Genomic DNA, 15240 nt, shown 5'->3' with positions numbered 1-15240 from the left:
TCTCTCTCTCTCTCTCTCTCTCTCACTCTGTTCTTCTGTTGCTCTGTAACCCTTCCTCTCTCACACTAAAATTGACTTCCTCTGTCTCTATAGGTGTCTCTCTTCCTCTAGACTTTATTCTCTCTTCCTCTTCCTGAGCAAGGAGATAACCTTTTTGGTAACTTTAACATTTTTAATTTAACCTATATTTTTCTTTAAAACTCTTCCTTTATTTTATTCTGAATATGATGGCAGAATGTATTTTATATTGCACTTTGAAGAAAAAGTCTCCCTTGCGACATGGCCCGATATTCACAAAATAATATAGTATGGTGGCTCTCACTGATTTAACATTGGTATTGCTTCCATGATTTATGATGCTCTGTTTTGCTGTTTCATGAAAGCCAATAAAAAGCCTTAATGACAAATCCAGCCAACCCCTACCTCATCTGCATTCCCCATATTTGAGCTTTGAGGCTCGAGCCTCTTGTAGATTAATGGTTCACTGGTCATCCTTTCAATTATGGGGGCTATTCAGCCTGTAAAGCTGTTTCTGTGTGTCCGTGTGTGTGTATGTGTGTCTAAGGGAGAAAGCCTGCATTTGCCTTTATGAGTGTGCATGTATGCGCACCCATTTCAATGTGTCTGTGTGCTAGGGTTGGTGTGTGTGTGTTTGTGTACATTTGACTGTATGTGTCCATGCATCTGTATGTGCGCATGTGTGTGTATATGCATGCATAAATGTGCCTATCTATCCGGTTATTTGTGTGTATGTGTGTGTGCCCGTGTCAGCATCTGATTCTGGTGTGTTATTAAATCTATGTGTTAATGTGTATGTATGTTTGTGTGTGTGTGCACATGTGCCTGTCCAAATGTTTGTGTGTTTGTTCGTGCACGCGCCTGTCCAAATGTGTTTGTATACGTGCGTGCATGTGCCTGTCCAAGTGTGCATCGGTGTGGCTGTGCGTGCACATGCCTGTGCAAATGTGTGTGTGTGTCTATGTGTGCATACGTGCGTGCACATCCCTGTCCAAATGTGTGTGTGCGTGCATGTGTGCATGAGCTCGTAAAAAGCCCCCTGGTTCCTCCAGTGTGTGGACTGGTGTGGCCCAGAAGTGGGTCATCTATATGCCAGCCGGGCAGCAGCCAGGATTAGACCTGAATGCCGCCGCCCCTTCAGCCACCACCACAACACACGCTGAGGGAAGACGCCTGAGCATGGAGAGAGGGGGGAGGGGGGAGTTGACTGGCAAGTCACGACTGTCAGAGAATAATGAGTTGGAATTAGGTTGCACATATACCCCGTTTTTTGTTTTTAAATTGAAGCGTTACAGAGAAAGGGGATGTTGAGGCAGTGATGTTTAGAATGGTTTGATTTTTTTCATTATCATTTTTGTTTATTGAACTTTTCGTGTGTTCACAGAAGAGGTTGAATGGGTTTTGGAAATGAGGGAAGTGCGAAGGAGAAATAAGAGTAGTAGAGACAATAAGGCTTGTTATCTCACACATTTGAAACAGCCTAATTTAAAAGCGGACTTGAAAGAGGAAACAAAGAGAGATGTTCTGTATTTTTTCCTTTCCAAAAGGGGTGAGGTACCGTCTTTATTCATGAGAAGCACAGTAATCTCTTCCAGCTGCCACCGTCAATAATAAGTTATGATCCGTAACTTAATTGATCAGATGAATGGGTTGTTCGACAAAGCCCTGTCCACCTCACACCAGTGGATAGAAAGGAAGACATGATGAGGAAAAACACAGTGGAGGGCGACATTGTGTGTGATTCTTTGTTTCTCTGTCATTATGATCAGCCACTTCATTGATCTGCCCAGTAACAAGAAGCCCTGAGATGAAGTGTTAAAACCATGAATCAAATGGAGATTTCAAATGGAGATTTTTTTCTTTGTATTTCTCCCTCCTAAAAGCTAGTAGGTTTGTTTATCCCCCCCTGAAAATAGCAGAGCCATGTTGTGCTATATGCATCCAAGTGTTTATTGCTGAAGCTACTCTGTGTGCATCTATATTTGTATGTGAGGGCTGTGTGACACGCGTTGTACCTAACCCCCCACCACGCTCCAGATCGTACTGCTGGACTTCATGTGAATGAACCTGTGGATTGCTTTGTGTACGGCTGCGTCTGCCCGGGCAGACGGAGGGAGATTGCATGTGTGAGGCAAACAGCAAAAGATTTATAATAAATAAGATTGCATTAGAATTCTGAACCAAAGGTCCCACGCGGTGGCCAGGTGGTCCGTAACTAAATCCAAACATGTCAGCACCAAACGTCCTGGAAAAAATCGGGCTTGATGAGCAAAATACTGCATTGCACTTAGTTTAAGGCAAAAGACGTTTGCCTTAAAAAGCATTTTTTTTTAACGTAAGGCAGCATGGATAGAATGTCTTGCAGTTGAAAACAACATGAAATAGCACTTCATACAGTTTGTTTTCAGTCGCGTGGAGCACACAATAGTGGCGCTAAACAATGACAAACACAGTTGAATGCACTCTTTCCCAGCCCCATAAATAGAAATACAATTGGTATTCATGAATATTTTTACATACATAAATGTAACATTATATTCACACACTGACATGTAACAACTCAATTTGTTCTTCAGTTCACACACACACACACACACACACACACACACACACACACACACACACACACACACACACACACACACACACACACACACACACACACACACACACACACACACACACACGCACGTTCCTTGACCCAAAACAAGAATATAAAAGAAAAAAAGGAAACAGATTTTGCATCTGTTTTCCAGTTTTTTGCGATGAGTTCGTTTAGCACAGTGAGACCCGACCTAAGTTGAGGGTAGAATGGTTGCAGGTGTTTAGACCTAGTTTTGAAAACGGAAAAGTTTCAGTAGCACTTGAACGCAATAAAAACATAAGTTTCTAAAATAACTGGTCGGCTGTTCCCCAGCATTTTGTCCTCGTTGTTCTCTGGCTCTGTCTCTAATCTGTGAAACGATTCTGAAGAGGAAAGACTTTCAGGTGGGAAACTTCAAAACGAACAACACAAAAATATAAAAAAAGTAGGAGATGACTTAACTTCATAGGGATTCAAGGCCAGCCCGGTTCACCGGATGAGTCAAATGGATCGGTCAGTTCAAAATGGATCGGTCTGTTCAAAATGGATCGGTCTGTTCAAAATGGATCGGTTCAATTCCAAGTGGACCTTCCCGTTCAAAACGCCCGCTCCGTTTATCAAATGGATCGGTCCGTTCAAAAGGCATCAGCCCGTTCAAAACGGATCAGGCCGTTAAAAGTGGACCGGCCCTTTTCAAATGGACCAGCCCTTTCAAAACGAATCAGCCCATTCAAAACGGATCGGCCCGTTCATAATGTACCCGCCCGTTCAAACCAACCGCTCCGCTCCAATAACGGACCGGTCCATTCAAACGTATCGGTCGGTTAAAAATCGACCAGTCCATTTCAAAATCCACCAATCCGTTGCAAAAAAACGCTCCAACCCTCCCCCCCCCCCAGAAGAGGATCCCTCCTCAGTACTTGGGCGGGATGACCACCACGGCCTGCCCCGCCTTTGGCCGCCACATCAGCACCTGGGCGTCGTTCGCGTTGGGCTTGACCATGGCGTCGTGCGAGATGGGCTCGTTCTTGGCCAGCACGCGGGGCTGCTCCTGGGCCACGGGCTCCCTCAGCGCCGCCCTCTGGCCCAGCGGCTTCTCGGGGCTCACCTGGATGTGCAGCTTCATCCTCCAGCGCACCGTCTGCAGCACCAGCGTCTCGTCCGTGGCCTGGTTGACGGCCACCAGCCACGTGACGAAGCTCTGGTCCCGGCGGATGCTGGTGAGCTGGGGCACGTTGCTGTCGCTGACCGGCACGCCCCAGGTCACGCTGGGGTAGAAGTTGTCGTTCATGCTGACGCTGAACTTGCTGTCCTTCTTGGTGGGTCCCACCACCGTGCAGGTCTCCGTGGTGTTGCCGTACCAGGGGTAGTTGACGCCGTCCGAGTCGCTGATGACCTCGATCTTGCCGTCGCGGAGGTCGGGGAGCTCCCAGCTCGACCTTGAGGAGACAGAGAGCGGGGAGATTATGATGGGGCGATGAGAATGGATGGTCTGGTTAAAGCTTGTTTTCCTTGAAGGTCTTCCTTGAAGGTCCTTGAAGTAAAGGAGCTTGCCTGTGTGGGTGTGTGTGTGTGTGTGTGTGTGTGTGTGTGTGTGTGTGTGTGTGTGTGTGTGTGTGTGTGTGTGTGTGTGTCTGTGTGTCTGTGTGTGTGTGTGTGTGTGTGTGTGTGTGTGTGTGTGTGTGTGTGTGTGTGTGTGTGTGTGTCTGTGTGTGTGTGTGTATGGGAATCTCCTGGCTTTCAGTCACTGTGAGAGCAGTGAGTCAGCAGAGCAAACACAGACACACACACACACACACACACACACACACACACACACACACACACACACACACACACACACACATTGCACTCTATTACAGGAAATGTGTTTCAGCAACTAATTAATTGGCTGTATAACTCCCATATATTGATCGTAAAAACACTAATAATTGTTTGTATATAATGTTATAACCAGTTCTAAATCATTTATTGGTGTATAACACAACCGACTATTGAAAGAGGTGAATTTATAGGAATGTATTTTGCTATCTTTCAGCAAAACACATATTTACAATTATTTTCCAAAAACATCAACAGTTATATAAATGTCACAATTTTCCTACTTTGTATATCCAGATGGGCTTTGGATTCAGTCGATCTTTAGAAGAATTGTCTTTCTTTGGAGATTGTGTGTGTGTGTGTGTGTATGTGTATGTGTATGTGTATGTGTGTGTGTGTGTGTGTGTGTGTGTGTGTGTGTGTGTGTGTGTGTGTGTGTGTGTGTGTGTGTGTGTGTGTGTGTGTGTGTGTGTGTGACAATGTGTGTACCGGTATACATTCAACACAATACAAAAAATATGAACACATAAGTATGTAGTTTAAGTAATGCAAGTGACATATCACAGTGCAATGAGTAAAAATGCAATATATACATATTCTGGCCAACTTGATTATTGATAAATAATTTTTAAAATCAAAAATTCCATTAACACAATACATATGTATTTCTCACTTAACTTCTTTCTACTTCTCTCTCTACTTCACATTCTATCTCTACTTCTCTCTATCGCTGCTTCTCCTTCTCTGTATTTTTGCAGGAGGGGTGGAGCTGGTGGGGAGGGGACCGGAAGGGTTAATCTTGGGTCTGCAAACATCTTTCCCCGCAACTGGTTCAGATAAACCCCAAAGGCTAGCATGCGCTAATAATATAGATACAGGAAGCAGCAAAACAGCTGCTTACAGATGCAACCATGTCAGCCCTATAGTTGGACAGGCTCAAATGTAGCGATGGTTGTTCATGGACTAACGAGTTTACAGTCATTTTTCGTATTTAAGATTTGTTTTAAAACTAGTATTGGATGTGGTCTATGTAACCAACAGTTTGCCTCAACTGTAGGGAGGAAAAATTACTTTTATTACTCTATAACCCCCCCTATGTTTCTAACTTTATTAAGTTATACATTATAAGGAAAATATGAAACACAACATGCACCTGGACTTGTCAAACCCAGTAAAACTCACAATGTATTTCAAGTTTGACTGTTCCTTCCTATCTCTTGCACAACAACTCGTTCTCCTTTCTTGAAAGTGTGAGTCTGTGTGCTCATTCACATTCATAGGCAGAGCGGTGTGTTTTATCTTTCCGTAACAGACCCTTAATACATAGAAAGCATTGGCCTTTATTAATAAAATAATAAATTAATTTGCTCATTTTTATATGCACACCAAAGCTATATGTCTTTAGAAAGTAGGTCTCATTCTTGTTCTTTTATTAATTACTGTCTCAAGTATAAAGGTCTGCCCCTCCCAGAAAATTGTCTGATTTCCTCATGTCGTAAAGCCACATTAACATTTCAACCCTACAGTACTCAAGGACATTCATCTCCTGCTCACAACCCCAACAAGAGAGGGATATCTACAAAAATAGGCTATATATAGCTTACACTATAAACCATATATAATGCAATGTCTAGATGAAATAGATGAATAGATACATCAATGTGACAGAGAGAAAGCTCTGAGTTAAACAGCGCCTGAGGAGAACACATATTATTCAGAAAAGCGTTAGTCAGTGAACGGATTATCAACAGAAATCCAAAGAGCAAACGATGCAGATCCTCGGCTAGCAGCGAGCCCTACTTACATCCCCTTGTTCCCGTACGTGTTGTAGAACTCCATGTGGTTGCACGCCTGGATCCAGCCGACGGTCCACGTCTCTTTGCCGGCCACGGGGGGCACCTGCACCCGCGCGAACGCTCGGAAGTGAGGCGTCCTGTACCGCAGCACGACGCTGGAGGACTCATCGATGCTCGTAGGATTGGGGTCGATTGACGAGTTCACCTCCAGCACCACGACACTCTCTCGGAAGCTTTTGGGTTTACACCTGATGCTCTGGATGCAGCCCATCGCATTGAATACCACCACAGTCCACAACAACGTCCAGAGGTCTGGGGGGGAAAGATGCATGGACACAACAGCGAAACAAAAAAGAAAAAACTAAAATCACGACAGTTGGATCAACATAGTATAGGAGTAGTAGTTGGTCTAATCCAAAATATAGGCATAGAAAGTCAAAATGCGGGTTCGGTGTCTGCCATGCACGTGCCAGCACAACTCCATCCAGTGCTACTGTTGAAAAATAAAATAAAAATAAATAGTTGTCTTCACATTCACGGGCACATGCTTTAACGCTGAATAAAAACGAAACTCCATCAATGCAAAAAAAAAAAAAAAAAAAAGCGCTTACGCAACCACGTGCTGTTTCCGTGTCTCGCTCGAAGTCGATTGACAGTTATCGACTCCTCGCTGTTTCCTGTACTCTGCTACTGCACCCACGGGCGCAGGGAGTCGCTCGACCTTTGACTGGGTGCATCTCTTCTGGTCGTCGCCGACGATGGCGAATGTTATGGGTGTGATAAACGGGTTAGTAGGCTAGTTTGTGCGTATAGTTGTGTGCTAAAAACACCACCCAATAAAAATAGTGCCGCTGCATCGCCAGACTGTTTCAGACCGAGCTTAACTTCCAAAAGTGTCGTGCCATGATAAGGTCAGTGTGCCCCACACAGCGCCTTGTGGGACATTGGCGTCCGTTAAAACGTGCACTTGTTTTTGGATAATGGATGATTTAGAAAGACGTTGGTGTATGCTTGCACTAAAAGAGGCTACATTCCTTGGAATATGCAGTATTCTCAACAAAAAGGGGTAGCTCTATGGATCAATTCAATTCCCCCCGTTTTTCTTTTATCTATTCCATTGGTAATTTAAGACCTGGTGCAGAAGCAGAATCAGCAATACATAAATCAGCAATTTTACCGGATTGAAACCCGACTCAACACAATGAGCCTGATACAGTTCCTCGGACTTTGCGTGTGTGGTCAGAGAGGTAATTCCATTATCTCCCGACACACGTCCCCTCTGTCAGCGGACGGCAGCTCTCTCATTCCTCCGCTTCACACATGCCGCTCTTCCACACGCATGTCGGGTTGAACCTTGTCGCCCAGTCGAATCCAAAGGCAACCTAGGTCAACTTTTAGTCCTAGTTTCCGGGATATTCTAGTCCCTATAATAAATTGACATAAAAAAAAAAAAGCGTCCTTCTTGAGATGTATGCAAACGGTCACATCGCTTGACTTAAACGCGTGCCCCCGGAGTTCCGCCGTCGCGGGTCAATTTATCCTGAATTCCGACACCGACGGATATGTCCCCGTGCACGTCCCATCTCCACGTCCGCGGCAGGTTCACCCTCCCGCACTGCTCGCTCTCTCGGCTGCCTGGACAGCGCGAGCTGCTTTATAAGTACATCTGAGACGAGACTTCCGTTCAAAGACCCGGTGCCTGATGGGAATTGTAGTGTGCTATTGATTCCGTATCGAATCGATCTTTTTTTATATATATATTATGAGGAGTGATAGCAGGTTAGTACGATAATCAACTGTCATTCAAAGATGGGCTGGGGCCTAGGCACTGACGTGGGAAAATAACGACATTTCGTCTGAGTAGGCTAGTCCATAGGCCTATTGACGATCTATAATATAAAATAGCCTACCTAATGAATTGGTCTAAATTATATAGCTGTGGAGGCAGATATCGTTACACAATCAAGGACATTTTAATTAACTACAGTTTATCATTAAGAAGTAGGTTTGCCTATATATCCTAGTTGCCTACTCACTGGTACGGCGGTGGCTGGAGAGTGAGCTATTAAAAATATATATATATTTTTAAACATTTGAAATAGTTTTATTTGCCATTATTGTTTTGTTTGACACTCTATCACATTAAAGGGGGGAATACTTGATATATTTTTTCTCTAAACTGGGGTTGCCAGATGCGCGAGACAGAAACAAGCAGAGCGCGCTCCTGCCGTGTTGCTGTGCGTTTAAGCACCTTGGAGAACTCCCCGTCCGGAACAGCGCAAAAACAGAGGATTCACATCCCCTACGTCATATCTAGCGGTAGCTAGCCCTACACACAGGTGGTGCACAGTCACTGGAGGTGAAGAAACGTCCTACTCCCCGGATACTTGTAACCGCATATGTCTCTTTTCTTTTTTGCTTGTGTAGGACTATATCCGTCCACGGGCTAAAAGTGGCTCGTGCCGCCTAGGATTCCGCGGATGCCGAGATGCACGCAGAACCCGCGCGAGACGTCCAAGTGATGATGGCGTACGGGCCGTTCTCACCCATCGTCTGGTAAATCAGTTCGCAGTCGCCCATTTCCTGCACAATAAATAACACCTCATGAGTTGTTGTTGTTGTCATGTTAAGATGTAGGTTGATGATCTACGATACAGCCACGGACCGGTTAGGCTAGCTGGCCTAAAGCAGCGGTTAGATGTGTGTCGTTGTGTTATTATTGTGGCGCGCGACGTTATGGAATAACAACAATGTTCTTATATTGTGATTTTGTTTCCACGCTCTAGACCCTGTTTCGTTGGATTGGCGGAGACAAATGCCCATCACCCCTCTCTCTCTCCCTTTCTCTCTCTTTGCCTGCACGGGTCGCGGTGTATAAACAGCATGGCTAACGCGCATTCCAATCAGTCTAAATATATCCATTAGAGAGCTACAGCAAGGACGAGCTGGTGGGCTACAATCGTGATCCTTCCTGCGACAACTTGTCATCTGTGATCTCTCTTATACTTAAAACGCCTTGAAAACACATTGTCAACATAGGCGTTGGTGGCATCTCTCTGGACCCGAGGCCGACATGCCCTCCTCAAGCAACAGCGTGAGATCTCGGACGCGGGACCGCAACAATGTGCTGGGCAGACCCGAGTTCATGTCCCTGAACCAGCCCATGCGGGCCGGAGCGCCCGCCGCCGAGAACCGAGCCAGCTCCAGGAGGCTGTCGCAGATCAAGCCCCAGACCAGTCAGTCGAACGAAGAGCCCGCTGACACCGCCGGCGTCAACAATAACAAGGACAAGGACAAAAAGGAGCCGGGCAAAATGCCCGAGGAAGACTGCATGCTGCTGAACCCCTCCTTCAAGGGGATAGCCATGAACGCGCTGCTAGCCATCGACATCAGTCTTTCCAAGCGCATGGGGGTCTGCGCCTACACCTCGTCTTCCTGGGGGGGCTGCCGCTCCATGGTCGCCCTACTCGAGCTCACCGGCTTCGGCATCACGTGGATCATTGGCACTATCGTGTGTCTCACGAGGAGTAACACGCTTGCCGGACAGGAGGTTCTGGTCAACCTGCTACTGGGTAGGCTAAATTCGATTCCACTTGTTGCTAAATCCTGCACTTGTGCAATTTCAAAACCCACACTTCTAAACTGTGCCACCTGTTTGTTAGCTCCCATGGAACAAAGAGAATTCTTTCTGTGGTTAGACCAGATTTATTTGACAAAATAATGACTTTTTGTATTATTACTTTTGTCATTAATATTAGTGCATTACTTGACTCCTTTGCCATCGTGATGCATTTAGTTTAGAAGTTGGCTATTGTTTTACCTATTACTACAAAAAACATAAACATAACTCAACAAAATTGACCTTGGCCTATCCCTGGTGACCACCAGCAAATATTAACCTATGAGAACTTCACCCGGCCCTTTCCCCTCACCGATCAGAACAACAACAACCCCCTTCACTGAACAGGTGTGATGCTAAAGTCACCATATTTAGAATAAATGCATGAATAACCATTCCTGGGTCCGGGTGTTAAAGAAATTGAAGGTGACTGAAAATGACTTATTTAGTCATATATTAAGTCATAACATGTGCTATCTCATAATTACAACATGAAAAAAATGCCATGCAAGAAAATACTTGGTTTTCTATTCCTTGTTTGGACTTGCATTTATTGTGAATCACATAATATATATAAATATATATATATATATATATATATATATATATATATATATATATATATATATATATATATATATATATATATATATATATGTGTGTGTGTGTGTGTGTGGCTAATCCAGCCAATGCAAAACTCCTTTCAGGTTGTCACTTTCATAGATATTCTAGTACAACCTGCATAGCCTACTGAAATGTATCAGATTAGGAACACAGCTCAAAGAAGATGGGGAATAACTGTTGCTAAGGCTTTGGCTTATAAAAGCTGCCATGGCTTGATGTTGATGCTTGGCACATGTGGGCCCAGCTATTCAAAGTACAACATCATCACCAAGCTGGAATATACTGGGCTCTGGCGCTGCAGTATAATGGTTGTGAGTTGACTGATGGAGTAAGGGGGCTATTTAAAACCATCCGGCTAATTTAACAAAAAACGAAAGCAGCCTGGAACTACTTAACAGAGCAGGACAGATGGAAATTAAATTAATGGTTGAAACTCAACAATATCAACCAAACCGAACAAGGAAATTCAGTTGGACATTGGATATATTTATTCAAGTAAGGTTAAATCATATAGTCCTCGTTGGTCTCCAAACCCATTTGCATTGTTTCTTGTCAATAGTACATACAGTCCTGTAAATTGATGAGGAGTATCTCTGCATCAATAATAAAATAGTGTTACTTGAGGACAGCTTGTTGTTTTCACATTACAGGCCTTAATCCCTCCATGTGAACAAAATAATGACCCTACATACAAGTTGTTTTATTAACAGGGTAAGATCTAAAAACAAGAGATATCCATAACATATCCAAGAGGGATGTATTCACTTACACACCTGCCGAGTATCTTGGCAAGAAATTGGCAAACCCTATATTAATATCAAAGTCAGATAAAAAAGTTAGCCTTGGAAAGCAGTTGGGGTGTTGTATGAACCCCGATTTTAGGGTTGTTTTTGCTTCTTCACTGTCCAAAACACAGTAAATTGGCACCGCCGCGGTTATGCGAGAGGCCTCGTTGGCCACGCGAGTGCCTAGTAATGGGGTACCCGCTTCGCTACGTAGCCAAGACGGAAAATAGACTCTCCGGCCATTCGATCAGCGTAGGATAGGAGAAACAGAATAGGTCAAAATGACATGGTTCTGCAATGGATTTCATTTAACCTCATTTTCTGATGAATAATGCACACCTGATAACCCTTTATAACATAATTAGAAGTAAATCACGGATTTCAACTGTCCATCCATCGCACTAATATGGAGCGAAAAACGATTGCAATGATCACCTAACACAGAACTACTTTTCCCTCAATTTAGCAAGAGGGTTGTTTATAGTTCTTCACATCCATTGTTCTTGCAACAATATATGAACGCCCTTTAACCGATCCTTCCCCCCCCCACTACCTAAAGCGCTGCTTCTGGACGTGCTGACCATCGCAGGGGTCCAGCGGCTGGTGAAGCGGCGGGGGCCCTGGGAGATGACCCCCGGCTTCCTGGACTGCGTGTCCATGGACATGTACTCTTTCCCGGCGGCGCACGCCAGCCGCGCCGCCATGGTCTCCAAGTTCCTGCTGTCCCACCTGGTGCTGGCCGTGCCTCTGCGCATCCTGCTGGTGCTCTGGGCCTTCCTGGTGGGCGTGTCCCGGGTGATGCTGGGCAAGCACCACCTCACGGACATGGTCTGTGGCTTCGTGCTGGGGCTCCTCCACTTCAGCCTGATGGAGAACGTGTGGCTCTCCTCCGGCACCTGCCAGACTCTCATCTCCATCAGCACCTTCAGCTGGGGCCCCTTCAGTTAGACGGCGGGTCGGCCCGGTTAGGTAGTGGCTGCTGGGCACGGAAGCTCTGCTTGGACCGTGAAGGAGCTATGACGGGGGGTTTTGACGCGTAACCATGTGGTCCTAAGATTGGTAGTCTTGTAGCTTAGCTTTACAGCGCAAACGATTCTGTAGCGTGGTTCACACAGCGTGAACGATGCTATTAGACTCAGGTTTTTCAGGGCTGTGAGGATTTTCCGATGTTTTTTTTTAATCCTTGTGTTCCTAAGAATAGATGGAAGACATTTGTAGCGTAGCTTTACGATGTAAAGGTTTCTGTAGCATATTTTTACCCAATGTAAACTATGCTACGATTCTCTGGGTTTTAAAGCTGCGGTCTACAGTTTACAGCAATGTATTGTATAAAGAGGTGTGTTAAGGTGTGGTTAAGTTCCTCATAAACGCTTCTTTGTCATGCAAAGAGATCCAAAAGTCATGATATCATTCATCGTACAGTGAATTTCTTTTAAGTTGTGAGTTACTTATCATTAAATCTACCCACATACCTCGAAGCTCGTTATAGAATAATTCTGCTAAAGTAACAGTGTATGTATCACTGATGTATCCTTGTTAAAGTTTAAATCAACATTTTATGAAAGTTTTAAGTTTATGTTTTACTTAAAACAATAAGTACAATAAGTACTAGATACTTTCCGGCTCTTGGCTGAAAGTATTAAGTGTTTTTGCATGAAATACTTTCACTTCTTGTTTCTTCTTTTTCCTGTTTTTATTTTTTTTATTTCCTCTTCTTCTTTGCCTTGTTACTCAACATATGTGTAGTTAAGAAATAAATACACATTTTAAGGTTAAATATGCTGATAAAATAAGCTATTCTGATATTCAAATGACAAAGGCTTTATTTTCTGTAAGTAAATATGTTAAGTTGTGGTATTACCCATACCCAATGCCTGTCCTTCACATATGTGTAACATTTTATTGTTAATATTTGGTTGAAATGTTCTTTATGCAAAAAATATACATCATATTAATGATTCATTTATTTTGGAAAGTTTCCCTCCATGATTTCTAGGCTTAAGGTAATTTAACTTTGTTGCCCTATCTTCCACTCTCGTTCTCTATCTCTTCTGCAGTCTATGCATTGGCTTAACAGCTGAACACACTCAGTTTGTACGTGTGGTTAACTGGCTGCTCCACTCAACGACTAAAGTGCGTTAGTGGATTTCTGTGAGACTTTCATTGCGCATGGTTTTGATTAGTGTTTTAGAAGTGAATGACTCTGTTTTTTGTAACTGTTCATTGAAGATTAACCAATTAGCCTACTTCTATTTCTAACTTTGTATTGAATAACTATGAATCTATAGGCTTAACAGGATATTATTGTAGCAGAATGTTTTATTGAAAAACTTGTCTTATGCATCTGCATGTTTTGTTTGCTATGTAGAGTTTTTATGGAGCGTTTCCCTGTTTTTCTTTTATAATAATGGAGTTTGAGTTGAGTTGATCTTTTAAAAAGCCTTCTTTATTATCAATTTTTTTGTATTTGTGCATGCATATAAAATATGTTATTGGCAATCATACGATTGTTTTTCTTCTTTCTTTTGAATTTGATTTTATGTGTGTGAGTCTGTACATGGATACTTGATTCTGCATCAGATCACTCATGCTAGCAGTTACGCAGGTGCTGATGAGAATGTGAGTTCTTTTGAAAGAAACAAGTGCACCAAAAGTCACTGTTATGGTTGTAGAATCAGTATGATTAGATGATGCATTCTTTGTGATTTGGGTGCATGAGAAACCAAAAGATTACTAAGGTAATTCTGTAGGCGTAGTGCAAAATTCCGAAGAGTTGAGACAAAGGTATACAGGTGGTGGTGATTAATAAAGCCTCATCTCCCTCATTCTGATCTCTGACACTTGAAGATGAAACAAAAACTGATCTTAGAATCTGAATGATTATTAAATATCAAATGGGAAAACACAGTCAGGGTCAAGAGTTCAGTTTGATTGTAAAGTTTTGAATTTGTGGAGAACATTTATTTTTTTTATTTTCTATTGTTGTACAATACTAATGTTTAGGTAATTTGCACCCCATACAAATTTCTCTAGATGAAATATTTTAATCTTGAAAATTACCTTTCTGAATACATTCCGAAAATGATAAACAATTTGTCCTCTTAAATGACAAATGGGGAAAAGGGGTTAACACACATGACACCAATGTCTCAACACTAACGTCTGAAACTTAAACTGAATTTTTATCAGCTGCCTGTCTTCAATTCCCCATAGTCTTACCACAAGTCATGTGACAGGAAACGGTGTAAAGGCCTACCTTGCAACAGTTCAAACCTCAAACTGACATTGCCTTAAAAGGTGAACTTCCTCAGTATGTCAAACAAATCCTCAGGAGTAGGCCTACATCTCTCAATAAAGCAGAGACTCAAAACTTGCAGCAAATATGCATGTTTGGTTGTGATAATGCAACAACAATTTGGCTTTCAAATGACTTCAATATAAGTATGTTTGCTTCAAATCTCAAATCTCATTTACTATTTGACTACAGTACACTATAAGAAAAAAGCCGGTAAGCTCAGACTAATTTAGCATGCACACACAGACTCTTTTTTTGCCTGGTCATTACCTTTGTGGGAATGATTTATTTTATGTGAGTGTGCTATAAATGATAATGTCGCTACTGTGGTATGGTGCATTTATTCCAGAGGATTGGACAAAATAAATCGTACATTTGAATCTGGGTATAGTGCCAGTATGCCTAGTGTTGAATGTTTTTTGGAAGATAGATAAGTCCTGTTAATTAATTGAGTGTTCATCAAGCCTATAATATATTTCATGTTATCCTTATCCAAACTGATGTCTTTTGTCTTGCCAAAAATACAAAATAATTGAATGTTTTAAAAACATCAGCAAAGTACCACAATAGAATCTCTTCGTTAAACAGTTTTTGTGCGGCATTATATCAACTAACGTACATACCGATGAAGAATAGAGCAGTTAACGCAGGTGCATCATACAATATAACAAGTGCTCCATCTAGAGGTTAATGTTCAA

The 15240-nt window shown here is 42.9% G+C and overlaps 2 protein-coding genes and 1 long non-coding RNA gene across 6 annotated transcripts in view; 1 reads left to right on the top strand and 2 right to left on the bottom strand.

Moving 5' to 3' along the window:
• The window catches only part of LOC132447467 (uncharacterized), a 453739-nt gene that overhangs the window by 313106 nt on the left and 125393 nt on the right, over window positions 1–15240 (bottom strand). The window lies entirely within an intron of this gene.
• Window positions 1541–7865, bottom strand: fam78ab (family with sequence similarity 78 member Ab). Of its 4 annotated transcripts, none has more exons than XM_060038232.1 (3): window positions 6831–7865; window positions 6228–6712; window positions 1541–4041 (listed from the first exon to the last, which is right to left on the bottom strand). In XM_060038232.1, exons 2-3 carry the CDS (start codon window positions 6548–6550, stop codon window positions 3516–3518), a joined length of 849 nt encoding a protein of 282 aa, XP_059894215.1. In that variant the 5' UTR covers window positions 6551–6712; window positions 6831–7865; the 3' UTR covers window positions 1541–3515. The 4 variants fall into 4 exon arrangements, with proteins under 4 accessions (XP_059894215.1, XP_059894216.1, XP_059894217.1 ...); XM_060038233.1 differs by having other exon boundaries at window positions 6228–6709; XM_060038234.1 differs by having other exon boundaries at window positions 6228–6531.
• On the top strand, window positions 8491–13751 carry LOC132447441 (inactive phospholipid phosphatase 7). Its single transcript, XM_060038231.1, has 3 exons — window positions 8491–8775; window positions 9006–9791; window positions 11807–13751. Exons 2-3 carry the CDS (start codon window positions 9293–9295, stop codon window positions 12193–12195), a joined length of 888 nt encoding a protein of 295 aa, XP_059894214.1. The 5' UTR covers window positions 8491–8775; window positions 9006–9292; the 3' UTR covers window positions 12196–13751.

The sequence above is a fragment of the Gadus macrocephalus genome, chromosome 19 (assembly GCF_031168955.1).
Source record: "Gadus macrocephalus chromosome 19, ASM3116895v1".
Lineage (NCBI taxonomy): Eukaryota > Metazoa > Chordata > Actinopteri > Gadiformes > Gadidae > Gadus > Gadus macrocephalus.
The sequence above is the reverse complement of the archived record's forward strand: the minus strand, read 5'-3'. Positions and strand labels throughout refer to the sequence as shown.